We start from the raw sequence: 26,733 nt of genomic DNA on the forward strand, positions 1-26,733 counted from the left end.
AAAGCTGCACTTTGCCTGGCCTACCCCTGACAGTGATGTTACAATGGGAGACTGAGAGCTAAATAATGGTTTTCTCAGTTAGCAGACAATATTGGTAGATTCCTTGACACTTGGGATTGCCCGCAGGTACCCAAATGATAAAAGAATCATTTGGTTTGCAAAGAAATGCTTGGGAAACCAGCAGGGAAGGAAGAAAAATAAGGAAACGATCTGAAAGAAAGCTCTAAGCAGCACTGAAAAGATACCTGCAAGTACTCAAGTGTAAAGAAAATACCTATTTTGCCTCTCTGTAATCTTCTGCACAAAATACAAAGCAATTTGTGATTGTAAAAAACATTCTTTCTTTTCACATGGCTGCCAGCACAAGAGCCAATAGCCAAATTTTTATCCATAATGAAGTGGGATCTTAGCCTTCATTAAGGATCCCATTAAATTATACATTTACATATTTAGAAACCTTATAACCAAGAACAACTTTAGACACTTGATTACTTTCCACTAAGAGTTGTATTTGAATCTGATGGGAGGAGATGGTATCTACTTTATGTGACAAACAGAATGTGAAATACCGTGTATTTCACAGTGGCGTTGATGGTGGTTATTTTCGGTTTTGTTTTTAATTGAGGAGATGGTAGAATTGTGGTATCCTCTAATTTCTGTGCATTTAAAATAGAACGGATAACTTAGAGTTACATATTGTTTTGACACTGTGAAGCTTTAGTGGCTCCAGTAACTGAGTACTATATAGCTTCTGTTCCCTGAGCATAAGAGCAGAATGTATGACCTCCAGAGATTCAGACCATGGCTTGATTTGGGTTGTATTTGTTCTCTCTCATTTAGATGAGTAAACAAAACACCATTCTTATTTGGGAATGTTTCGAGACACTTTGCATTAAAAATCCACTTTTGCTTAAGACATATGTCTAAACCAAACAGTGATGCAAAAAAGGTACTCACGTTTGATTTGTCACCACTAACAGAATCGGCTATAAAAATAAAATTAAAAAAAAAAACAAAACAGAAAAAAGAAAAATTAGATTTAACATAGCAAAACGTGCCTAACCTGCAATTAAAGATACAGTGTATATGCATCAAGAAGCTCCACATTAGGTTTCTATTTGGTCCCACAACCAAATATAAGGACAAATTGCAAGCAAGTAAACAAGAAAAACAGATTATACCCATCACCATCAAACTGGGTACAGGGAAGCATAACACTAACTAACATCAGGTTCTACTCTACCACTAGCTAATGCTATCTACGTCTGGCCACAGACACTAGCAGTGTTTGGACACTGAGTGCTACCTACTTTGATCTACTTTTCCCTTCACGATTCAGTGCAAGGAAGGAAAAAGCACAGCAAAGCTGAAAGGATGGGACTACACTATTCAAAAGCCACAGTTACGAAGAGTACCATTGCCATTTTCTATCCAAATGTCTTTGAAAATTAAGGTGATTTCGAGTAATTATGGAGGAGGTATTGATAGGCAAGTGATTTCATTTGGGTGCCTGAAACCAGAGCATCTCAAGAACGTGCAACCCAACTGCTCTTTGTCAACTGTGCAGCAGGAACAGACACTTTCTACGGAAGCAAGAGGCAGAAAAAGTTCCCGTCATCGTCAGCTTCCAGGCCAGCCTCATGTCTGAAGGCACCTAGGACAGGACTGGAGGCAGCGGGAGGGCTGAAGCTGTTCCCAGCGCCGCATTTACCTGACTGCGAGAAAAACTGTGAGCGCCGCCAGTTGTTGCGAACCCTGAGGGGAACCGCGGCCCCGCGGGGCGGCTCTGCAGGCACCGGCAAAACAAGAAACAGACCGCGGTCAGCAGGCGATGACAGACACCTCAGACCTGCGTGGGCAGCTTCGGCCACGGGAGGGATTTTGACTACCGTCGCTTTTGGCCCGCTGCTGCTGCTTTACACTGGACCACAGAGACGGCCCGTGCGTGAGTGCTGCTTCTTTCTGTAAGGTGGCACCCAACCTTACCCAGGAGCTCCAGCACAGTAAGGACAGCCAAGGGCAGCCACCCCCGCAGGTCTTTGCGTGGTGCTGGAATCCATTCCTACTGCAGGAACGGGTTTTAAGGGATTGTGTCATCCGTCCGGCGCTGTGTGTGCTGTGAACACTAGGGAGCAGCCAAGTGTTTCAGCATCACTCGGAGAGTCAGACGACCGGCTGCTTGATGCTTGCATTGATTCGTGCTTAACATAAAATGGTATTGTTCTCAAACCCTGTTCAGAAAGCACGCCCCTGCTTACAAGAAGTGAGACTTCTATTCCTTTTCAGACAATCCTGTTTGCCACAGGGGATCACCCTCGGTAGTTTCAGTCTTAAAAACACTAGGATAATCAGTACATTACCTATACATAAACCAACAGTAAGTTCTTGGGTAGAAGAAAACTTCAGATTATTTTTTCTCTCTCTCTTTCTTTCACAATACTTACACAGATGTATTCCTAAAGTCATTCTAAACCTACTAAACATTATCCATCTCAAGCAAAACTTTCTCATGAAGACAAAAAAAAAAAAAAAAAGTTCTGCTTTGCAATAGCTCACAATGAGCATGTCCCTCAATTTGACCTGCACAGTCTTATTCCCCTGTGAAATGGAGCTGCACTTGAGCAGATGAGTGCAGAATTTAACTCCAGAAATTTTTCTTACAAGATAAACCAATTGCTAAGCCATTTTCACCTGTCACCACCAGTACTAATAAAATATGCTTATTGACATAATAAAGCTTTAGTCGCTAGAACATGCAAAAATAGCACTCCCCTTGCACCCCCTGCTTGTGTCACAATTCTGTTGTGTTTAAGGGGAACAGCCAGAAAATTCCTTTGCACCACAGAATCCACACTACCAGTATCAGTCAGATTCAACTAAAAAATAACAATTTGAGCACCAGAACTCTCCAGGACATTGATCAGACACTTCTTCCTGAACACCATACCCACACATCCAGCTACTGTACAGTTGACGTGTCCAGACACTCTTTGCTCACCTTGTAGACCAGAGTTCTGCAGAGTAACTTGGCTGGTCTCAGGTAGCTTCTTTAAAAATGGCAATACAACACTCCCCTCCTGCTCCAGGGCTTTTGGTTTCATCACCTGTTCAGACATTTCAAAGCAGAAAACCATTCAAAAAATCAGCAGGTACTATCAAAGATTAACTTAAACCCTTTCTATTTATTTTCTGAATCAACATCAAAGATGAAACCTCTGGAATGACGAATTCTCTGGAATTACTGCATGGTTTTTCAATAAATGAAGTCCTGGAAATAACTGGTAGCTGTTTGTTGATATTCACACTGTCTGGCACTCTAAAGCTAATCCTAACCCAGGACCTACACTTAACTTACCTGACAGAGCAGTACAGTCATGGCCATTTGTTACCTCTGCCACTTGTTCAGCACTTCAAGAGGACTAAGAGGGGAAGCTCCACTACCTACACCTTCTGGATACCCTGCCCTCCCAACATGCAGTGGGACTGGGGTTTGCAGGTCCAGTTCTCATTTCTGCTCCAGACAGTTTACAGGTTCAAACCCTTCAAGCAGACACTGGGAAGTTCCTCTGAAGATGCAAGTCTCTGATGACCATGGAGTTTGGCACAGAAACCACCCTCCAGGGTCATTCCCTGGCAATTGTTTTCAATGAACTGAAGGGACATTATACAGGGAAAAATACCAGTTTGCACAATAAACATTTTCATGACAGGTCTTTCTTCTTTTTTTGTTTTGTTTTCCACTCCCTCTTTGTTGATTTTTTTGGGTGTTTTTTTTTCCCTATAAAGTACCTCTGGTGTAGCACAGAGCTCTGCTTCCTTCTTCTGCTCCATTTCAGGCTTCTTCACATCTTTCTCACTTGAATAATTTTCCTCTGAAGGGACAGGGCTGGGAAGAAATTCTAATCTCTTCACAACAGGGCTGGCACAAGCTGCAGCTGACTTGAATTGCTTTTGATCTGAACCTAATCCACACATGGAAGAGATAATGTTGCAAAGTTGAGACATTTTTTTTGTCAAAATGTAGACCTAATTCTTACACTCCAATTTCTTACTCGATATACTGTGAGCCCAAATACTGGATTATTTTTTTTTAAACTTTCTTCAACACAGGCAAAATTGATTTCTCATAGAAGTCAAGACTTTAACAGTAAAATTTACCTGACAAAATGTGGGTGCTTGCACTTGGGCATTATAGGGCCCCTTTCAAGGTCAACAAAGATAGGTAGTTTTATGGAAAGAGTCACCCAAATTACTTCAGACACTCCTCTGCAGCTGAGATGGGCTGTAACCTACAATGTGCCCACTGAGTTATCTCTTTACTGAAGTTGTGTGATCAACCCTATGCTAAGATGCTACCCAGACAAGTAGCCAGAACACAACTGACATGGTCCCACTGTCAGCACAGGATATTCCAGCTTGCCTGTTTCCACCAAGCAACATCAGTCATGCATCAGACACCAAACAATGGTGCTAACAGGAAGCCTTGGACTGGAATAACCCAGTTGATGCTGGTTTACAGAAGTGACCAGAACCACCCAGGCCTACAGCTGAGGACTAACAGCTAAAATCCTGTCAGCTGGTACCACTCGTGGAAGCAGAGCAGTTTCCAGCACTCCAGGCAGTGCACAGGCACCCAGACATCTCCCTAACCTCCCACAGAAGAATCTCAGCTTCAGATTCTGTTCCCTCTCCAACCACAGCAGCAGCAGCAGCTTTCAAATGTTCCTTGTTGAGAGGCTAGGGGAGTGAGCTGAGAAAGAGATGCACCACAAGGCTCCACTAAGAACCTGCACAGAAGCAAAGACAAGAGCTGCTGCTGCTGCCAGGCAGGTGCACACCACTTGGGAGCAGTTCCCACACCATTAGTGGTCTGGAGAGCACAGCACAGCACAGAACTATCTGGCTTGTACTGAACAGCAGGGGAGGTGGCTTATTCTCCAAGAAGGTCACATTGTTTGGACCACATCTACCCCTCCAAAGCAGACATAATTTAAACCCATGTTCCTTTACCATTTCAATTTCTGCAATGCTACTCTAGCTTTCCTTGCCAGGCAATATTAACTTTCACTCTCCATACTTGAAAGTTTATAATTTCTCACAAGTGTGGAGCCTTGTGAGTGTGGAGCCAAGGTGGCTTTGTGACTCGTAGCCAAATACCATCAGCTCATTACTGTTGACTCTTGAGAGGAGAATTTTGTTGGTTCACCACAACATTGCAGTTTCTACATTACTTGCCAGATGCAATTCAAGATTGTTAACCTCTGTGCTTTGGCATCTGTGAGCCAAAGTAATTAAGGTGGCTAATGAGCCCTTGCTAACCCTTCATGTGCTTCACAGTCTTGCACCACATCAAGAAAAGGCTGGATATGCTTCTAATCTTGGGGGAATGGTACCCCACTAATGTTTGAGGGCAAAGCTCAATTATTTAAATCCCATTTATCCTCAACAAATAGGAGCATTATGTTTATATACTATTTACTGCCAGAAATCACATTTAAATACCCACTTCACACAGTGCTTTTTATTTACTGATACCAAACTGAACTTTGACAGACCCACTTCAAAAAATTAACAGCAAAAAAAGACCATGAACTTATTATGATAACAGGCAGTAGACAAAATGCCTATTTAAAGGTAATGTTTCAGAAACACCCTTTTGAGAAAAACAGCTTGAATTTTTAACAGCAAATTCATTTCCACAGATTGGGAACCATGCATTAAGGCCTCAAAACAGAAAATCAGGAGTGTGCACTGTATTGTCCATTGAAAGCCCCTACAAGGACTGCAGTGCCACTTCCTATTCCCTTCCCCAATTCTTAATGTCTTTCCCTCCTAATGAGGAGGGAAAGGGTCAAGCAGAAGCAGTTACTGACTGGCAGTTTCTGTCCTGACTGCTTGCTGGTGACAGAACACTGCAGCACCAGCTTTTCACATACACAAATGGCAAAGAGCCAGCAGGCAGCTCTCATCCCGAGCAACATGGTGTGTCATTTCAACCACAGAACAACAGAACAGCCCAGGCTGGAAAGGACCTCAAAAGATCACCCAGTCCCAGGTTTGTGGGAAGGAGAGCCTAGAGGACATTGACTTGCACTCTGTTCAGTCGCACCTCGAAAACCTCCAGCTGTGGGGACTCTACCACATCCCTTGGGAGGTTGTTGCAGTGAATGATTGTTCTTAATAGTAAAAAAATTCCTCATGCTGCTATTTCTGACATCTTCTCTGTTTTCTAACAAACCCTCCTGATACCACTGCAGATGCACTGCTCGGAGCCCTGCTGCAGGGTGGGTGAGGGCAGGGGTGAGGGCAGCAGCAGCAGCATCACCCTACCTGGGACTGGGCTGTCAGATCCCACACTGCCCGGGCTGGCCTCAGCCTGCTGGCTGGGGATGGTGGCTGCTTCCAGAGGGGAGGCCTGCAGGGAATGAGACAGCAGAAACACAGTGAGTACAGTGGAAAAAGAAGTATGTGTTAATTCCTCAAGGCAGTACTTGACGATGCTTTGAAATATGTATGAACCAGGCTGGTTTAGTAGAGCTCAGCAGGGAGCTGGGGAATACATTTCATTATGCCGCTCGGGTGTTGAATCTCTGGGCTTTAATATCCTTTTCAAACAGCTCATCATCAACCAACATGCACTGGGGTTGGAATAGCTCCTATAAGCTTTTAAGATTGTAGGATATCTTGGATTGTGTTAGCTGGAGATAAGCACACATTTCACCCCTAGTTTCCTCTTCCAGCATAACACAAAAACGTATGCATTAGTGAATACACAGCACGTAGCAGGGTTTGAAAAGTGGCAAAGTAATTAAATACTTCCTTTATTTCACGGTTGTCTAAACAATCTGTTATCTGAAGGGAAAAGCCAGAGTCAGTATTAAAGGTAATGAAATACTTGAAACACTATTAAGAGAGGACTGAAAAAATATGATGAGCCTGTATCGAGCCAATAATCCAAATTCCTTCAAAAACGGCAGCTTCCTGTCCTAGGACAAGGCTGTTGCAGAGCTAAAACCACACTGTCAAAAAAGGGTAGCATTTCAAGCTGATCTGTTTAGCAGCTTCAACTTCACCTCTGCTTTCCTAGTAGGCAAACCAATTGGCCACTGCACGGTGCTTCTAATACATGGAAGATCTAGAAAATGGTGCACTCAAGAGAGGAAAATATAAAAGCAGGCTACTTTTAGAAATAAGAAGTAATATATTTCAGGATGAGTCTATTGTAGACTTGCTTTCCTGTCCTTCTGCCACCCCTCCATCTTACAAACAGCTGCATGGGAGGAAATCTGATGAAACTTCCTCTTTTTCTGGGGGCAGGAGTCAGACCTCCACCTTCTGCATGGATCCTGTTTCCCACCCCCGCAGACACATATGAACCTATGGCCCCTCATCTGCCCATGTCCCATGAAGAGCAGACCTGGACTCTCACAGTTCAGTCATCGGGGATGTCTGCTGGCAGTGCCAACAGGACACCAACACCTCTAGAAAGCTTTTGGTAGGGCTTAGGAACCTTTGCCTTCTCCTTTCTGGTGGGAGGCTTGCTCCAGAGAGGGGTAGGGAATGTGTCTGGGAAGATGCCCTGCAAGGAAAAGGTGGGGATTGGTATGAGGCCGTGGCCAGAGGCAGTGACCCAAGCAAGCCCAGTGGGCAGAGCCAGGAACAACACAAGGAGCTGGCAGCTGCCAAGGGCTGTGCCGCCACCTCTCAGTAGGACAGGAGCCAGGCCACTGCCATGAGCCTCTGGAAGTGGCAGCAAGTCTCCTCCCATGCCTGCTGGGCCTGGCTGCTCGCCATCCTCCTCACCACCCAGTGCTTCCCCTGCACCCTCACCTTGTCTGACTGAACCCTGTGCTCCAGGCAAGGCCTGGGGACACACAGAATCACAGAATCATTCAGGTCAGAAAAGATCTGTATGATCATTGAGTCCAGCCATGAACCTAACACTGCCTAGTCCACCAACCATGCCACTAATGCTACATTCACACATCTTCTGAATATCCCTGGGGACAGTGACTCCACCACTTCCCTGGGCAGCCTGTTCCAATGACAACCTTTTGAGGGAGTAAATTTTTCCTAATATCCAAGCTAAACCTCCTCTGGTGCAATGAGGCAATTTCCTCTTGTTCTATTGCTTGTTACTTGGAAAAAAAAAAAACCAAAAAGTAGAGACTAACTCCCGCCCTGTCACAACCTCCTCTCGGGCAGTTATAAGGAGTGAGGAAGCCTCTGATTCCCTCAGCTGCTTCTCATAAGACTTGTGCTTGAGACCCTTCACCAGCTTTGTTACTCTTCTTTGGACACCCTCCCCTCCTGCCCAAAAGTTCTCAAAATGGATGAGGCAGGGGTGAAATACACACTCCAAAAAGACTGCATGGAAAGTTTAAGGACATCCTCTCTGGCAAGTCCACGTGAGGACACCCAATTCGAGAGCAAACAAGGCATGGAGTTCGCCCTCTATGTGTCACATGCAAAGGGAGGGATGGTTACTGGAGATGAGGCACAGGCTAAAAAATATGCTCCAGAAAAATGCTGGAAAAAGACTGGAAGTCTTGTGCCCCAGCTGATCGGCTCCTTGCCATTCTGTTGCTCTTTTCTCCTATACAACCCACCCCTCCCTTCCCCAGCCCACCTGGATGCCACCCTGTGTTTCAGTGAGAGCTTTCTTACTGAAAGCCCCGGCAGAAAAACACTGCAAATAAGGAAAATGTTTCCTTCTGTCTCAGTTCTAGCTCCTGACATGACAGCAGACAGGAGAGAAGCTACTGTAATCACTTCCCAACCTTGCTCAATACAGAAATACTTATGTCCATGAGGACAGCCAGAGTAACAGGACTGTCCAGATAGTTTGTGCCATCTCCACCCTCAGAGGTTCTCAAGATTGAAATGATCAAGCTCTGTGCAACCTGGCCTGATCTAATGCCTAATCCTGCTTCGAGCAGAAGCCTCAGATAGAGACCTACAACCTGAATCATTCTGTCAATCTAAACCTACAAACATCTAATAAACCTAAACAAATGGCTATTGTCAAGAGGTCAGGGCAGTCAGGTAGTTTTTATGTGGAAAAGAAAGAGGCACCCATCCAAAAATCCTACCCATGACTCCAAAGTCCTTCCACAGACATTGTTGTAAATTTCCATTATTAACGTTTATATTATTTTATTTTTCATAAGGCAATGGAACTCACTCTCCACTCTCAAAAAGCAATTGTCCAAATGGAAAAATTAAAAAACCCCAACCAAACAAAACCAACAAAACTTAAGCTTTAATTTCAACCTCAGAGGGTGGAAAGCTACAAACAATGATAAACCAGGACCAACTAAAAGAGGTGTCAGACGCAGGAAAGTCAAGTGCCAATGGTGGCAGCTGGAGCTGGGGAAAGAACAGAGCCCCACTGGCCTCTCAGAGAGTTTTAACAGCTCAGTGAGTGCACTTCTGTCATCTTTGGGTCTAGTTACCTCAGGAACCTAAACATGATGTGTCTCATGTAGCTATCCTGCACAAGTGCAGTAACTAAATCTACCCATAACCTATATTCAGAAGCTTGAACCAGGAATAGATATAGATGTTATTTATATATATTCTTTCTAAAAGAAATTAAAAAAAAAAAAAAAAAAAAAAAAAAAAAAAAAAAAGAACTACTACTTGCTGCAGTAATACTGAATTTTGCAATGGCATGCTGCAGAATTTTTGTTCCTGCTCATGAGACTTGACTCTTCCTCCAAACTCTGCCAAGCAATTAAATGCTAGTGACATAAAGCTAAAAATATAAAACTGATTAGTAAGTAATTTATAATAAAATTAAGTCAGCTTCACTGGGGAACTCTGCCATTCCCAGTATAACTAATTCTATTTATAATACCAAGGAATGTAACACTAGCTAGTATTTTATCCACAGGTATTTGATACATTAAAAAAAAAGTACTGATACAGCCAATAAAATGTCTTTTCTACCACAGGCTGTCATCATTCCCATTTCATAAATATTTTATAATAAAGTGATGATGTTTTCATTGAATATGAAGAAAGCATGCAGGCATCATATTTTGCCACGGACACCAGAAGAACCTAACAACTTGGTGGGTGACATTTCTGAGGTGTCATCATGCTTTGGGTGAAGGACCCACACACTCTCTCAGCAGCACCCCCCCTGCAGCCACACGTCTGTGTGTGGCCTGAGGTGGCATTCTGCAGGGCCACAGGGCCAGTTCATATGCTGGCTCTGCTGCAGGTCCCTACAAAGGAAGGTCACACAGCCCTGCTGTGAAGAGGCTGTAGTTATCTCTGCCCAGGCTGGGGCAAAGACTCTGTCTTGTTAACTCCTGAAAACTGAAGAATACTTTCCACCAGGACTGGTGTTTTATGGTCTCATGCATCTAGCTATCCAGGAGTTAAAGTGAGCTTCCCCATATAGGATTTAGAAGCCTGGGTCCATGATGGAAAGTTATATATTGTGGCTGCATTTGCAGTTATGAGCATCAGTAACAGAGAACAAAGAACCATCTCAGTTCTGCTAACCAGGGTATCCATTTAGCAGACACAAGCACAACTGATTATATAGTATTACTAAACACCTATTAGGCATGAAAATAAATTACTTCAGCTTGTGGAAGACAGGACTTTTATCCATAACCTAGGATATCCATCCAGGTAATTATTTAATTAAGACTGTACAAGCCACAAAGAGCCACGTTACCTATTCCTGTGGCATCCTTATAAAATCCTAAAAATACTGTAACTGGGAACTCCTAAAACACCAAACATCAGAACTACTACAAGAATTCAAACTCCAAAGGAAGTTACAGTAGAACTTTATTAACCCTTATTGTAAATTATATCAAAACATAGGTCTGTTAACACTACTTGTACACAAAATCATGTGAAATATTTTTACTGTATTTTCAATGAAAACATGACAAAACAAGCTGTCTGGAATCAATGAGAATGCAGAGATCTCAGGAAGAATCAGGTTAGAAAAACAGTTTAATTTCTGTAAAATTATTTAGGAATGAAATTGGTTGCAGTATCAATAGCCACACATAGAAATTGCCTGACACATCTTTCAGACTTCTGTGGTTAAAACTGTACACAGATCATTGACTTTAAAATTTCCATCTGATGATTTCCTCATCAAAGCTAGTGTTTTCTGTTGTGAGTGGTTATGGTGGCTTGACCTTGGGCTGCCAAAGCCAAGTTCCTTGCATGCTGTGCCAGTATAGTACTGCAGCCAGAACACTGCTCTGACACGTTAAGACATCTGCCTCATCTGGCAGCTATATAATGCTACACTCAGGCCAGCAATTACAACCAGAGATGAAGGCTGAAGGGTAATTGACAGAAGCCTTGCAAGTGTCACAAGAAACAGTGTTAAGCATTGCTGCTAGTAAATAATTGCTCTAGAGTTCTAACTGCTCACCTGGGATGTAACATAAGCTCCCATCACTCATTGACACTTACAATCATATAGAAGTCTGAAGAACAGGAGACACAGACTCCAGATTCTTAACCATATCTTGAGCAGAGTTCCCTTACAGCTGCTTTTGAAGCTTTGCTGCTACCACGTCTCATCCTAAACCTTTTTCCCTTCAGGTAGTCCAGCCCTCATGTAGCTTCCCATGTATGGATAAAGGCAAAGTTGTCAATCTGGAACAGTCATACTTATTCTACAAGTGTTTCTTGTAACAAATCAAAGAAAAAAACCTGTCCTACCAGATATGTACAAACTAAGGCTTTCCAACCCCACTCTCCTGTAGCTTGGCCAACAATCCTCAACCACAAGAAAGCTTAATACTTTAATCTTGGTTCAATCAGTTGATTTTGAAGATGAAGGAAAGTGTTACTTGGATATTAAAAAAAAGTTTCTTTTGTGCCAAGCATGTTGTGAGTAGAAAAGGACAAGCTTAAGCTAGCTAGTGAAAAATTAAAAGAAAGCCAAAATCTCTCCCCACCATCACCACCCCACCCTGATCTTTTTAAAATTGCTGTTTATATCTGTTTTTCATTCAGCTGATCAGAGCAAAGTTAAAATTAGAGCAGTAACAAGCAAATTCTAAACACTCATACAAAGATGGGTTAAAATACTGATGTTACTCACTAACAAACTGAGCCTCCTACACTGAAATCTGCACAAATACTGTTTTCAAACAAAACATCTATTCCGCCAACTTCTGATTCGAGGACACATCTTCTCAGAATTTGTAAATCACTCAACTGTTCTGTATAATGGAGACAATTTTCACATTATTGCTGCTGATGGACCCACCAGTCTTTGGGGCTTTGCCGCAGTTTTTCCAACAATAACAGGTGTGCTTCACCTACTGCCTCTCTTAGCAGCACAATGCTCAACAAACACTAGTGGGATATTTGGCCTGCTTGCAGGCCAAACATATTTTTCCTAGTCTTAAATCAAAGACTAAATTTGATAAGCTACTTTAAGTAAAGGTAAGTGTTTGATAAAATACCCCCACCAAAATCTAAGTAGTTTACCTATACACTACAGACATAAATATAGCTCCTTGAAAGTATTTTTCTTTAGCATCCTTCCCACCTGTGGCAGCTTTTTGCAGCTCATTTCCTAGTAGATTTAGGCAGGAGTTACATAGATTTCCCAGTCAGTCTCTGATTGCCAGTCATTATCTGACTCACATACAAATGGTGTTCTCTGTCAAAAAGACAACTGGCAATGAGGTTGCACCCATACGAAATGAGCCCTTCACTTCTCTAGCTCCCTCAAAACCTCAGTCATATCAGCGTTTCAAGTGGTGCAACTTGACTAAACCATTTTCCAAACTTGAGGCCAAAAGAGCTGCTGAAGTACAGCTGCACAGCATCTTCCCCTATTGCAGGCAACGCCTGAAGCCAGCAGGACAGATTTAGAGCAGGGCTACAAAGCTTCAAAGGAAAGCCTGCCAGGCAGAGAGAAGACAGGACCAGTCCATTTGACAACTGAACTGAAACAGGAGGGGAACAGCCCTAGGAGGGATGGAGGAGAAGGAAGAGGCATGCAAAGAACAGGAAGAGAATCAGAAGGGGAGGACAGGAGGGCCAAAAGTAATGTATATATGGAAAGGAACACATACTTCACAAATAAGGCTCAGGGCAGAAAATGAACGAATAAAGTATAAAACCAAAACAAATCTCAGAGTAACTAGAAGGGAAAAAAAACCAAGAAAGAAACAACCACAAAACCATAGAAACAGCATCTCTTAACAGGCAGAGGAATTAGTGCCTGCAGATCCTATTCAAAGCCTATGACAGACATAGTTAGCAAGAACTGTATCAATAAAGAAAAGTATGCAAAAAAAGGCAGTGAAAATAAGTAGAAAAGGCTTTGAAAACATGCATTCAAATTGTGTAAATTTTGTCCAGGCAAAAGAAATGTAGTTGTTTTTTCCATTCAGACAGCTCTGCTTCTTCATCTCAGCTGCTTTTCTATCCCTGTTTATGTTGTCTTCTCATCCTCTCCTAAAAACTCAGTAGGGATAAGCATCAGACAAAAAACATAGCCCTGGTTTCTCCTTGTGGGAGGTGATATAACAGCAGCTTCAGAAGGCTTTCTTAATTCCAAGAATGTGTAGCTTGGAAGCCTCATCCTTCAAGAACAAAAAGCAAACCCCTTCTTCCACTCTGGAGAGCTCACAGGGACAACTAGGTTATTCAGCATCCTACTCAGACAAAAGCCATGTTTTCTGAGGAGTGGGATGAGAACATGAGGCTATTCTCTTTCCTAATTCAGATTCTCAACCTTCCTAGGAAGGGCTGTATCTTCAAAGAGGAGTTTAAGACCCTGCTGATGCAGGCAGACATCACTGCTTTAGTTGTCCAGAGACTGAAGAAAAATAGGTATATGGAGTGAGTCCAGAGTAGCTGCCCTATTCTTGCATGTAAGGCCCCAGACAGATTGCATCTATACCCAGAAGCCTGAAGCAGTGCTGGTCTGTGCCTCAGCACACCCAGGGAAGAAGGCAAGCAGTCAGTACCATGCCCCATCTCTGTAACCTGGCATCTAAGCCCTTCCCAGCCATGAACCAGAGCACTCCTATATGCTCAATAGCTAAATTACTGCCCATGCTTCAGCCTAACCAGGGGAAGTTGGAAAAGTAAATGAAGCAGTTGGGTAATGAAAAGCAAATATCTAGAATTAATAGAACCTGCAACCTTATCTTAGGCTGGTAAATTCCCTTCCAGCTGCAAGCAGGTCTTCTCCCCCATCATGCTCAGTGCATTCTACTTGCTTCTCCATGTAAGATGGAGATTCCAGCAAATCTGTCTCCTCTCTTTGCTCTCCCTCGACATGCATGACTCACACAACTATGCTTGAAGCTGAAGTATCAGCAGAATTACAATGATCTGCATTACCCAGTCACATTACTGATGAAACCACGACGCTAGTGCTATAAAATCCTTAGAGCAGAGAAACTCCATCAATAACACTATTAGGCTGCACACTCGTTCCCTCTAGAGGGCTTCATCATTAAATGCACCCAACCTCACTAACCAGGAGGTATTCTGCAAATATCACAGTCACAAGGAATCTGAGAATTCAAACTCTTCTGCCTCCTTTGCCAATATCCTCATGAGGGCTAAGATACTGGACGTGGAAACCACAAACAGAAAAATCTGTACTTGCTGGCCACATCCTTCTTAGAGCTGTAGAAAGTGGAGGATGAGAAGGCATCAAACATAAAAACACCCCCAAGCTCTAGGAGTGGCTATGTTGCTTAATTTCCTCCCAGCTCTTCCACAGCTGAACTTGGTCTGGAAATCTTAAAAAAGGAAACAGTAGAACTTTCATCTAGCTATTATTCTGATTGCCATTGTGCTTCTAATTTACAGCAAGCTGAGGCTCTTCTCTATCCTCTAAACATTCTCATTACCAACTCTCCCATATCAGACACAAAGCTTATCTGGCTTCTCTCTTACAGCCAATTCATTCTGACAGCAGAAGTCTCTGCTTTGCCATCCCTGCCTGCTTTCCTGCAATTTGCTTTTGACCCTATACCACTTCCCCCTGAGAGGATCAAGTCCATGCTCAGGGCACATCCCAGCTCCCATGCTTGCAGCTGACCCCATGGCTTGGTTGTCGAAGGGCAGTGACTGGCGTGAAGCAGGGGAGTAAGACACAACCCCTTTGGCATGAATGAATGGTGATCACTCCCCAGGATGGATCCCTGCCTGCTCCCTGTTATCCATCTGCCCAATGCTTGGATGAAGTCTGAGATGAAAGCAAAGAATTACCATACTCCAAGTCTCACCACATCTCTTGATTCTCAGATTCTCTTTGTTGTTACACAGAAAAGAACAGTGAGAATTCTCTTTCCTGCCATTTGTTTGCAACCCTTTTACATGTTTTATTTGCAGTCCGGTCCTTACTTCTTTTTTTGTTTTTACTATCTACTTTTATTACAGTTTTGTAGCATCTGGATTCCTGCTGTGATATGTTCTAGTTTTATTCCTGCCTTTTTCTCTGGGGAGGAGGGGGTAGAGAAAGATGAAAAGATAAAATTAATTTATTTCTTTGATAAGGCAGTTAAGAAGCACACTGGCCCCTCTGAGCATTTCAGTAGCTTACCCATTTTCTGATATTTCTGAGAGGGCAACGAAAGCTGAATGCTCAAAACTGCCAGCACATCCACATCTTCTTCTTTGAAAATTGAAAATTGAGACTAATTATAATGGCTCACATAGTCCAATTATGTTGCTGATCTAATCAGCTAACATAAGGAGAGCTGCTGAATAAATCTGCACAATAGCTGGGATGCAGAGTAGATGTCTGTCTCCCTGGCCCAGCACATTTAAAGCACATTTATCAGCTGCATGACAACTGAAAAAAAGAGATGCTGGCTGCAAAAAGTTTTTTGAATCTTCCCCTCGCGTATCTCTACCCATATCCCAAAGGAAGAAGCCTTTAATTTACAAAGGATTTGGGGTAGGAGGGGTGGGTGTTCCTGGTCCAGGCACACCCTCTTGAAATAAAGCAAATATAAGCACTCAGGTTTCATTAGTTAGTGACTAAATACATTATGAGACAGAAAATTGGCAGAGAAAGTAAGGCTGGTTTGTTCGTGTTGGTCTTACTGTTGGCTCTTTGTGCACACTCTGAGTGGCAGGACTCTGTAAACTGAGCTCAACACCTGGGGGGTCCTTCTTCAACTCTACAGGGGTCCTGTCCCCTCTGGCTACTCCATCAAATTTCAGAGATCTGCTTGGCGAAGGAGTAAATATTACTGTTGTACACTTCTTATCCTTCTCTTCCACGCCGTTGAAATTCTCTCCATTCATGCTGACTTTTCCATCTACCTGCAGAACACAGTTAGAGAAATACACTGAGGCAATTAGCATTCAAAGGAATTTAGGCAATTAAGACTTGAACACGATAACATGGTTGTTAACACAGTCTGTGCTATCAGTAAAGAACAGAGTCAAGCACACACTTCATTCAGCTGGCCAAGACAGAGGAAAACATGATTACAAGGGAGTCATAAACACAACACAGACAGAAGGTAGTAATTTTTCTGTATTCCCTGGTTTCCCACATTTCTTTCTCCCAGTAGTATACAGACACCCTTTGTGTGTATGATAGATCAATGGATTTTAAAAGAACAACAAAGCTTTATGTTAAAATTAGACCAAAACTACTTGGTTTTGTATTTCCTCATGCAAGAGGCAAGTAGGTTCTCCAGGACTAATTACACTGATGAACTCATATGTAACCTAACAACCTCAAAACAGTATCAGTAGACTGTGCATTCTGAAGCACTGTCCTGTGAACTTTGAAGGGTCAGGAGCAGCAGAGTTCATCCACTTGTTTTTCACTCTTCATAACAGGGAAGCAAGGAACCAGCAAATAAATGGGCATTCCATGTTCTCCATGAGGCGATAAAATAAATAGCTGCTTTCCCAGAAAATTATTTTATGCTGTCTCCATGAAAAGGAGAGAGCAGAAACAGTTAACTACCTTGTTCTCAGGGTCAAGCGAGCTCCTTGGCCAGCATATATTCCCACTAAGGAACACTTAATCAAGGAAGAAAATATAAAACAGGCTCTAGCTTCCTCCTCTGTACTGACACAATGTCCTGTCAGGACTTTAATACTTTGTAATTATGCTCTAAATGGAGGTGGCCTGTAAAGACTTCCTTCAGTTTGGAGGGCTGTTTGCAGAAGCCATGGTATCCATGAATAAAGTCTTGCTACAAAGAACTCATATGCCATTGACTGTAAGAATGCCCAGCTGCAGAGAGACCAGAAGACCAGGTACCAGTAACACCATATTGTTCCCACCCAGCTACAGCACAGATGTTTATAGACCTGTCAGCAGAGAGGAGTTTTAAATATATATTTGATGGAAAGCTTTGCTACTCTGTGCACAGAGATCCTCCCTGGCAAAACAGTATGGACAGACTCTTCTCTGCTAATTGCTGGACTTTAAGAGAATAATGGCATAAATTAGTAATTTCTTAGAGAAGCTATTTGGGATAGATACAGTGACTAATAATTCTAGGTTTCTCCACAGGCACTGCATAAACAAAAAACACATGTGAAGCCAAGCTCAGAGGTAAGCCATTCCACGGGAACTTTTCACTTACTTAACTGTTATTGAAAACTGATGCATCCCGTGTCAGAAGTGCTTTATTGAATTGAAACACAGTCTTAAGAAAACAAAGTTCTTCCCATCTCATCCTCCCTTCCCCACTCCTTATTTCACCATTTACTCATCTTCAGTACTTTACTCCTTGAGTAAATAGCTTGGATGCAGTCGGAGTGGCACCACAACTTATGAATGCCATCAGTGCTAAGTTGAGGACTAACTCCTCTCATTGACTCCTTACATACGAGCATCCAGAGGTCTGATCTCTGTCTGAGAGTGATTAACTAAGGGGCCATACTCCAAGGCCTTGGGCATCCTCCACCCTGACAGACACATGGTGAGGTGAAGGCAGCTAACACCTCACACAGTCAGCTCCCTGGCAGAGGAGAAACAGCCCAGCTCAGCAACCAGTTCCACTGACTGCTTTTCAGATGAAAAGCACTTTCCTCGCTGCCATCATCCTCAACACAGTACTAGGGTTTATTTCCAAACACAAGTCTGAGCAGACACTGTGCCCTAAGTCTTCTAGGACTGTGTTCTGGATTATCTACTAGAGAGGAAGATCATGAAAGATCTCAAAAATAAAAAAGCCAGGAAAACACTGGCAGGCTACACCATCCTTTTTTAGTTTAGACTCTCTGTTTAGACTAGGACATTTCTCTATTTATATTAGGGAGGAAGACCAAATGTTTGAATGATCAGGACAGATCCCCTGGCTGCAGAGTTAAACAAACATATTCCTTTCCTTCTGATCTGCAGCAAGTCAACACATTGTCACCAGAGCCAAGAATTATCGACAGACTAGTGTTTCAGGGGAAAATAATGCTACAGCTATGTGTGCTGGAGAATGATTCCTGCTGAGACAAATCACATTCTTCCACATCAAGCAAATGAGACCTCGGCAGACTTCTAAGTGGTGGTTGGTGGAGGGGAAACATTCATGGGTTAGTTTCTACCCACATATGTGAAGTATATATGCATTAACCTGAAGGTGATCTTGGTCCCCTAAGGAAGAAAAAAAAAAATAGATCCATGACTCACTGCTGTCTGAAAAATAAGCACTAGGATGGTACCAACTGAGATACAGGGGAAACAGGAATTACAAGTTTCAGCTAGGAAACAGAAGGAAGGGGGGGATTCCACAAGAGCTGAGACAGACTTCAAGAAATTAGACAGCACAACATGCTTTTACACCATCTATACAAAGCTGACCTATCTTTTAAATAGAAGTAAACAACCTGAATACACCTAGCAGAAATGCTCTGGAACATGAGCAAGGCTGCAGAGGCCCCTCTGTGCCACTATCAGAGTAGCAGAAAGCAATGGCAGGCACAGGGGGACCAGAACTCTACAGGCTGGGGCACTTATGCCTGTGGGCTTTGGGCTTCACAGTGCCAATAGAGGCTACAGTGAGACTTAGGAAAGCTCTGCTTTTGGTCCAGCACTGTTAGAAGCAGATTTCATCAAACTTGACTTATTCTGGCTTGTTCTCTCTAACACATTCCAGTTCTTTTCTTTCTTCATAATTGCTTCAGCATCTTACTCCCATTTGCCACACCCACCCATTCCAAAGATATATTCCTCAGGTTTCATATCCCAGTTTCCATATTTTCTCCTGTCCCCTTTGTCCACAAATATCATTGCTGGCTCCTTATTTTAGACAGTCCTGCTTTCATCCAAGCTCTTTAACTTTGTGTATTCCCACCATCTTTGTGCAGCTCTTGCAAATCACCAGTCACTCCCTGTCTCTCTCCAGTCATCCCCACTTACACTGCTGCCCCAGTACCACTCTGTTTCCCTAAATCTGGATGGACAGCCTGTATCTCATCTCTACACCAGTGAAGCAGCTTTCTCCATTCCTCCCTGGTGAGAAGCATGTTTAGGACAGACAATGACTTAAGGCAAGGTGGCTTTTGATTCTGAAGGAGCAGGCACTGTCCACGCTGAACACTTGCACACTGCAGTGTTTCAAAGGCTTATGACTTGGCTGAATTAGGACAGACTTGATTGGATATGACAAAAATCAGAGCCCTGACTCAAAATCCAGTTTAGGTCTTCCTCCAGAAGTCAGGGCCTTCATGCTTCCCATTGGACTTAAAACAAACAAACAAACAAACACTATGGCAACATACTCTTTCTTAACTTCTTTCTCAGAAAATACCTCGCTCTTTTCTTTTCTCAGAGGCCACCTTTTCCATAACTTTCCCCAAAGAGATTTAGCCTGAATAAAAATAACCAGTACAAATATTCCAATCTGAACAGGTTAGGTTTTAAGAAGGCTGGTAACCAGGAAGAGACCACTAGACTGGGCAGGACAACACAAAGCTGAGTTTTGAGAATGCTGCAACCATTTTCTTCTCTACTTGCATTAGCGGTCTATATTTTCAGATGATTTTGTAAGTGTTGTAGAATGTTGGAGAATGTTCCTGAATGTTCCCAAAAAGGTAGGGGGTGTGACCCCTTTGCCGTGCCCAACCCCATGTTTGAGGGCCCAATTAGATCGGCCCATACTCCTGTGCTACCTGCACCAGGGATTCGCTGTGCTACAGGTAAACACACCAGGTGTCCAATAATACGTTACGTTGTTGTGTGGCGGTGGGGGTGTGGTCACAGAAACACTGTATAAGTGAAAGTTACTGCGCAATAAAGGTGAAGCTTGTTTATCAACCATATTGGTTGCACGAGTTTTCCTCGCCATTTCCCAACATGTAAGGACCTCTTTGCCTCCTGACTGACTCTGGGGAGTACAACATATCCTACCTTAAAGTTCTTTAAAACCTCCTGTGTATTTTTGGGTTGTGAGTAAGGCTTGGGTGTCAGCATAGGCACAGCCTTGGAGGTGCTTTTGCTGGGAGATGTGCGGCCCGTTGAACTGCTGGGCTCTAGTTCAGCGGTGGGAACAATGGTTGCTTCAATGGTGGCAGTGAATTTTGGAGCAGGCAGTGACTGTTGCCTTAAATATCTCAGAGGATTTGGGTCTTTCAGTTGCGAATTTGGCTCCACCGAATGGCTTCTCTCAAGAATTTTTGGCATCTGCAAACGCTCCAGGACAGCTTCACTGATAGTGAATCTTTCGATGTACTGCTGGAGGATGCTCTCAGCCTCCTCCTGGGACTTTGCATTCTTGTATGCCTCATGAAGCTCCCGCTCTCTTCTCTCTCTGCAAGGCAGACCACACAAAAGAGACCATCACATTGAAATGAATGCTGGAGATCACTCCTACTTCATAGAACCATAGAATGCATTGGGTTGGAAGGGACCTTTAAAGATCACCTAGTCCAACCTGCATGCAGTGAGCAGGGACATCTTTAACTAGATCATGTCAAGCCTGACCTTGAATGTCTCCAGGAATGGGGCCTGAACCACCTCTCTGGGCAACCTGTGCCAGTGTTTCACCACCCTCAGAGTAAAGAACTTCTTCCTAATATCTAAGCTAAAACTACCCTGCTCTACTTTAAAATCTTTTCCTTTGCTCCATCAACAGACTTCTCCCTCCCTCACACCAGACCCACAAGCATGGCTGCCCGAAGTTACCTATCACATAAGGAGCACACAGCATTTTCAGACATTGAATGAAACAACATACTTCTCTTCCACAATTTCTCGGTAGGTTTTGATGCTTTTTCTACGCTCGCTCGTTCCATCTCCAGACAACAGCCTTTCCATTTTCTTTCTCTCGGCTTCTTTTTTAATTAAATCCTGTGAAGCACTCCTTCGACGACTCTTCCACCGAGCCAGGTCCTGTGAGAGAAGGAAGGCACGTGAATGTAGAGTTGCAAATAGCTACAAATTGGCCACGGAAACCAATGAACTCATCCAGTCACTTCGCAATGCTTGCTCCTGGCTGTGGACCAGACTCCCATCATCTGCAGGTAGCAATGTTTATTCTAAAGAGAAAACCAAATTATACCATTAAATTAAGATGTTGCCTGATTTTTCTCCTAAGAGCAGGATAACACTAGCTATAAACAACAGGAAGTTTGGCCCAAGAGGGCCAGTCAGGGCAATCTTTTTCACCTGGGCCAACATTAGGGACAAAACCCGATTTCCCTGGAAGATGAAGAAGAAAAATTATGTTTGGTGAAGAATTCTAATAATCAGATATGTGGGAGGCAGGAGTTCTTTGGAGGAAAGGATGTCATTTCACCATAAACTACAGCTGCACTGTCAGTCTGTCTTGGAGAAATGACAGTCTCATACTTTGCCCATGCTAAGAGCCAACTACACACAAGCATGGTTGAACCATGTGTGGGGTTTAGGTTTTTTTGACTGAAAAATCCAGTGTGGCATGCAAACTTAAATTCCTCCTCGTGGGCATCCAATATTTTGGATCCAGATCTGAGCAACACAGGCTAGGGACTAAAGCAGCTTACACCTGACTGCTCTAAGACATAACAGAGCAAAAAGCCTATGTTTTGTATCCAGCTAAATAGATAGGTCCCTGTTGAATTAATGATCTTACTCTTTTTGGAATCTTTCTGCTCAAAGCTGCCCAGAAGATTCACCAATTCTGGTTATTTATCTTTCTGCCAAAACCAGCCTGATGCTAAACCTGAGAGTCACAGGAAATACCTGTTACAGGCACCTTGCATCTTGCTCTGGTTATGAATTTAGAAGTCCTGGAGCATACAGAGACAAGATCTTTGTTAAAGTAAAAGTATTACAGCAAAGAAGTTTCCTAAGCAAAAAAATTTATTTGCAGTGAACTAGTAAAGGAATAAAATTTTACATGTAGAAAATAACCTCTGCAGGACTTCTACAAAGAAAAATAACTTCATATGAAACTGTAGGGGCACATTTGTCATTAACTTTATAACATCAGGAGAGCAGTATACAGTATTACATTTCATGTACTCTAACAAATTCTGGTTTTAATAAAAACCAGAGATTCTGTACACATACTCAACTCAAAGGTTATTTCATTAATTACATGGTTTTCCAAATATTTTAATTGCATGTTTATTGGTAAACAGCAGAAGGTACTGCAAGCATAACTTACTTTATTAAAACCAGGAACAAACCTTGTCACTTTTAATTGAGCTTAAACCCACAAATTATTGACATTACACTCAAGGGAATGCTCATTAAAGCATTTCTTCACATGACCTACATATATCAGTCTATAATCCCCCTTTTCAAGTACAGAGCTTTCACTTTCTTCAGTTACTAATTATTCTCATTGAATTACCAAATGAATTTTTTTTGTTCAGATACTCCCACTATTGCTTATTGTTTGGAAATTAGTTTTTCATTAGCAAAATTCGTAACATAAAGTTTCCTCCTCTTTTTGCAATTAAAAACCAGACATGTTTATCCTTTCCAGCTCTGATGCTTTAAAAAAACAACAATTAAAAAACCCCATGAAACTGTTAATTGTTGGCAAATTTACAGCATGGGCATATAAAAAATATCTGACCATGAATGCAATGTCGTGCCCATAAAGCCCTCTGGCTGCCAAGGACATTCCAGTAAGGGCATTTTTAGTACTTCTTCAGAACTTTTAGTTCTGTGTAGAAGGTGTTGAGGGCCTGGAAAACTTAGGCACTTTAGCTCATCGATCCTTTAGAGGATTTTCTGTTCAGCAGCAGAGTTCTCAAACCTCTTCAATGTCTTTGGACTCAGTTCTTATCTCTGCTGGGAAATCATGTCTTCCCACACATACAGACCTCCCTGCTGAATTCCCTCATTGTTACTTTTCCTTGAATTTTTTTATCAAAAAACCTCACTGATATTTTTTACAGTGACTGTGCTTACAGTGGGAAATTACTGTACTAGCTGCTTGAAGATATGTTACATTTTGGGTTTTTTTCTTAATTAAAAAAAACCCCCTCAAATTCCTTATTTAAAAACAGGCTTTAGGAATGTGCAGGACTGATTTTAAAGCCTTGATACTAACCTACCTGCAAATCACACTTTTCTGTCCTTGCCAGTTTGCTGAAAGGAATGTCAAATGCCAGGACAGCCGCAAAAGCACACTGAGGAAAGAGGGCTTCGAAAGGCTTTGCACCCCAAGCAGGGTGTAGCTAACTTGAAGAGTAATTTGTTTGCTTGGACAAGATGGAAAATGTTAGCATTTTCTGTATCTACGTAAATTGATTAAATTGTCCAACCTATTTATTCACTATCCTGCTTAGTGTCCCTTTGGGCATTTACTAATAAAAGTTAGAGATATCAGCAGTTAGAAGCTGCTTCCATTTTTACTTAATCAGAGGTCAATGACATTTTTAAAAGCAAAATACCTGGTGCAGAGGTACCAGAAGGCCTTGTATTCTGTAACTCACATCAAATGAGGGCCTTCTATGGCTTTAGCAGCAACTCATTTAACACGTTGCACTTTTTTTGCCTAGCTAGCTGGCCTCAGTGCCAGCACTGCAGACAATGTTGCCTACTCACATCTTGCCATCTGGTCTCATCCTCTTTCAGCTGGTTGTTGACATTCTGCAGTTTCTCATGGCGAGCTTTGCTGTGGGGCTGAGTCACAGCTTCTTCTTCACATCTCATGTCAAACATGCTCATGCTCCTAAACAAGGGGGGAATAAGAAGTAATGCAGCTTTATTTAGAGGCTTATATTCCTTCAGCTTGTTAGAGCCACATGAGGGTGCTACAGCAGAGTGAGATATCTGCATGGTTAGGAAGCTCCCCAAAACAGCAGGCCCCTGGAAGGACCAGATAACACCCATACAGCTACCATACAATAGTACTTCAGGTATAATACTCCTCAACTCCCTCTTGTTTTTCTTAGTTGACTACAAGTTTGTTTCTCACTAAGAAACACAAATAACATTAAACCTCCTTTAATAGCTGAGTTCAGAACGTTTTACTTTGTCAAAATTTGTTCCCAATGAGTTTTCAAGACCCCTCCAATTAACACTGCAGACAGAAGTCTCTATTTCAGTGCAAAACAAGGGAGGCTTGAGAAGCATATTGGGTGCAGCTTGGCTGGCTAAATGTTATTCCTCCAAAACTGAGGAAAGCCTGACCCAGAGAAGCACAGGCAGTACAAACAGCGTCCTGCTTCCTCCTCTCCCCACCCTGCCTCTCAGAAACTCAATACTATCAGCACCAACTTATTAATACAGCTAAACTAACACGGAAAAGCTGACATTTAGGACAAAACAGTTTCTATTCTATAACAGTGTCACATTCTATTTCTGTTCCTGACCTTTGGAGAGTTAAAGGGGAAAAAGGTCATGGTTTGATATTATACATTCATATTACATAAATATCTTCACATGAAGATAATGCACTTACTGCTCCCCCACTACTACCTATTATTAGTAAACATGACCTCAGTTGTGCCAAATTAAAAGTAAAAAAAAAAAAAAAGCCATGCAGTTCCACATGAGGTGGTTACACTGCAATCTTCAAATGATCATCCACAGCTCTAGGTGAGCCCACAAGCCAACCAGCAGGAGAAGCACCCAATGAAGATAAAATTGAAGCCAGCTGTGTCCACAGTAATCAAAGTGAATGGAAAGAAAAAGCTGTGCATATATGTATTTAGCCAGCATTTGTATTCAGGCAAGCAAAGATGGGAATTATCCACTCTCTAGAGAAAACCGAAAGGTCTGGACAGTGGATGGAAAAGGCCATGCACAGATCCCATCCTATTAGTAGGTATTCATTCAGCAATGAAGGAGAGAACACACATCCTATTGCCTTTAAGCATGAAAAGTGAAGTTAGCTTATTACCATGCTTCAACCCTTTATTGCCACACTTTAACCCTTACAGGCTGAGAGAGCTGGGGCTCTTCAGCCTGGAGAAAAGAAGGCTCCAAGGAGACCTAATAATGATCCTCCAGTACCCAAAGGGATCCTACAGGAAGGCTGGAGTGGGACTGTTTATAAGGGCTTGTAGTGTTAGGATGAGGGGCAATGGTTATAAATTAGAGAAGAGTAGATTTAGACTGCATGTCAGGAAAAAGTTCTTTACCATGAGGGTAGTGGAAAGATGGAACAGGTTGCCCAGGCAGGTGGGTTGAGGCCTCACCACTGGAGATATTCAAGGTGAGGCTTGATGAGGCTCTGAGCAACCTGATCTAGTTGAGGGTGTCCCTGCTTATTGCAGAGGTGTTGGACTAGATGACCTTTGGAGATCCCTTCCAACCCAAATTATTCTATGATTCTAATCAGAGTGCTAAGGGGTATCTAATTTGAGTTTCACTGTGGGCAGCTTATGGGTTGCCTTGCTCAGGATTAGATTGGAGTGCTCCAAAATAGCAGAACCTAAAGAGATGGTAAGTTTTGTTGTTTTTAAGACTAAAGGTGTATCAGCTACTAAAGAACATTTAATTTTTATTTTTTTTTTATGCTGGAATAAATAGTGGCTAGTGTACAACTGAATTTAAGTTACAGAGTTTCAAAAGAATTGCCAAGCATTCTAAATGTCAGTTTAATTTATTTTTCCTTCTTGAGAGTCAAATTTTATTAGATTCTTCATGAGTACTTCATCTCCAGAAGGAAAACCACAATCTTACATTTCTAAGAACTTTAAAGGCAATTTAAGAAAATATTTGCCCTGTAAACTAGCACATCTGGAAAGGATGACAAGGAAGCTTGGAAATTTATCTTTTTCTATTTTAAAAGAAAATAAGAATAAACAATAGATGTATACAACTTTGCTACTCTCACATTATACAACCAAATACATTGCAATGCCTCTTTAAAAGCATCTCCATGTACCTCCTCTCACATTTGCATTTAATGCAGACATGCCAAAATGAGGGAAAGCAAATTAACAAATCCACCCGATAGGTAGGCTTTCTGAAATGGCAGGGAAGCCTCCACTGTTAAGTATTATACTTGTGTGTTGTTATGTTCTCTTTAATATCTTAACTTGATTGAAAAGATTTCTGCTGCTTGAAAATGATCACATTTACAGTGTGGTCAGAGGTCACAGGCTTTGCACAGCATAAAGGTATTACAGATCCTGTAAAGAATATTCAGTCCATGATTCTAGCCTTAAACATTAGAGAAAGGGGTGAAAAATTAGATACGACTTTCTGAATCCACCCTCTATGCTATTTCTATTTTGTGATTTAATCTGGGAGACAGAGAAGATCATGTGCATTTCTGTGAACAGAAGGATATTAAGGATATTATTATGTGTGTAGTTTCCAACCATTTCTTTGCTTCTAAATGCTAGCAC

General features: G+C 42.3%; 1 protein-coding gene across 8 annotated transcripts in view; it reads right to left on the reverse strand.

Moving 5' to 3' along the window:
* LIMCH1 (LIM and calponin homology domains 1) overlaps window positions 1-26,733 on the reverse strand; it is a 173,831-nt gene that overhangs the window by 14,990 nt on the left and 132,108 nt on the right. For 6 of the 8 annotated variants that reach the window (XM_071743660.1, XM_071743656.1, XM_071743657.1 and 3 more), the window contains 9 exons: window positions 23,978-24,104; window positions 21,171-21,325; window positions 20,345-20,744; window positions 16,075-16,296; window positions 6,331-6,415; window positions 3,790-3,962; window positions 2,999-3,104; window positions 1,712-1,786; window positions 958-986 (listed from right to left, as the gene is read on the reverse strand). In XM_071743660.1, the coding sequence (XP_071599761.1) occupies window positions 958-986; window positions 1,712-1,786; window positions 2,999-3,104; window positions 3,790-3,962; window positions 6,331-6,415; window positions 16,075-16,296; window positions 20,345-20,744; window positions 21,171-21,325; window positions 23,978-24,104 (1,372 nt within the window). The remainder of the gene's footprint in view (window positions 1-957; window positions 987-1,711; window positions 1,787-2,998; window positions 3,105-3,789; window positions 3,963-6,330; window positions 6,416-16,074; window positions 16,297-20,344; window positions 20,745-21,170; window positions 21,326-23,977; window positions 24,105-26,733) is intronic. The other 2 variants (XM_071743659.1, XM_071743658.1) reach the window with 1 other exon arrangement.

This window comes from Heliangelus exortis, chromosome 4 (assembly GCF_036169615.1).
Source record: "Heliangelus exortis chromosome 4, bHelExo1.hap1, whole genome shotgun sequence".
Taxonomy (NCBI): domain Eukaryota; kingdom Metazoa; phylum Chordata; class Aves; order Apodiformes; family Trochilidae; genus Heliangelus; species Heliangelus exortis.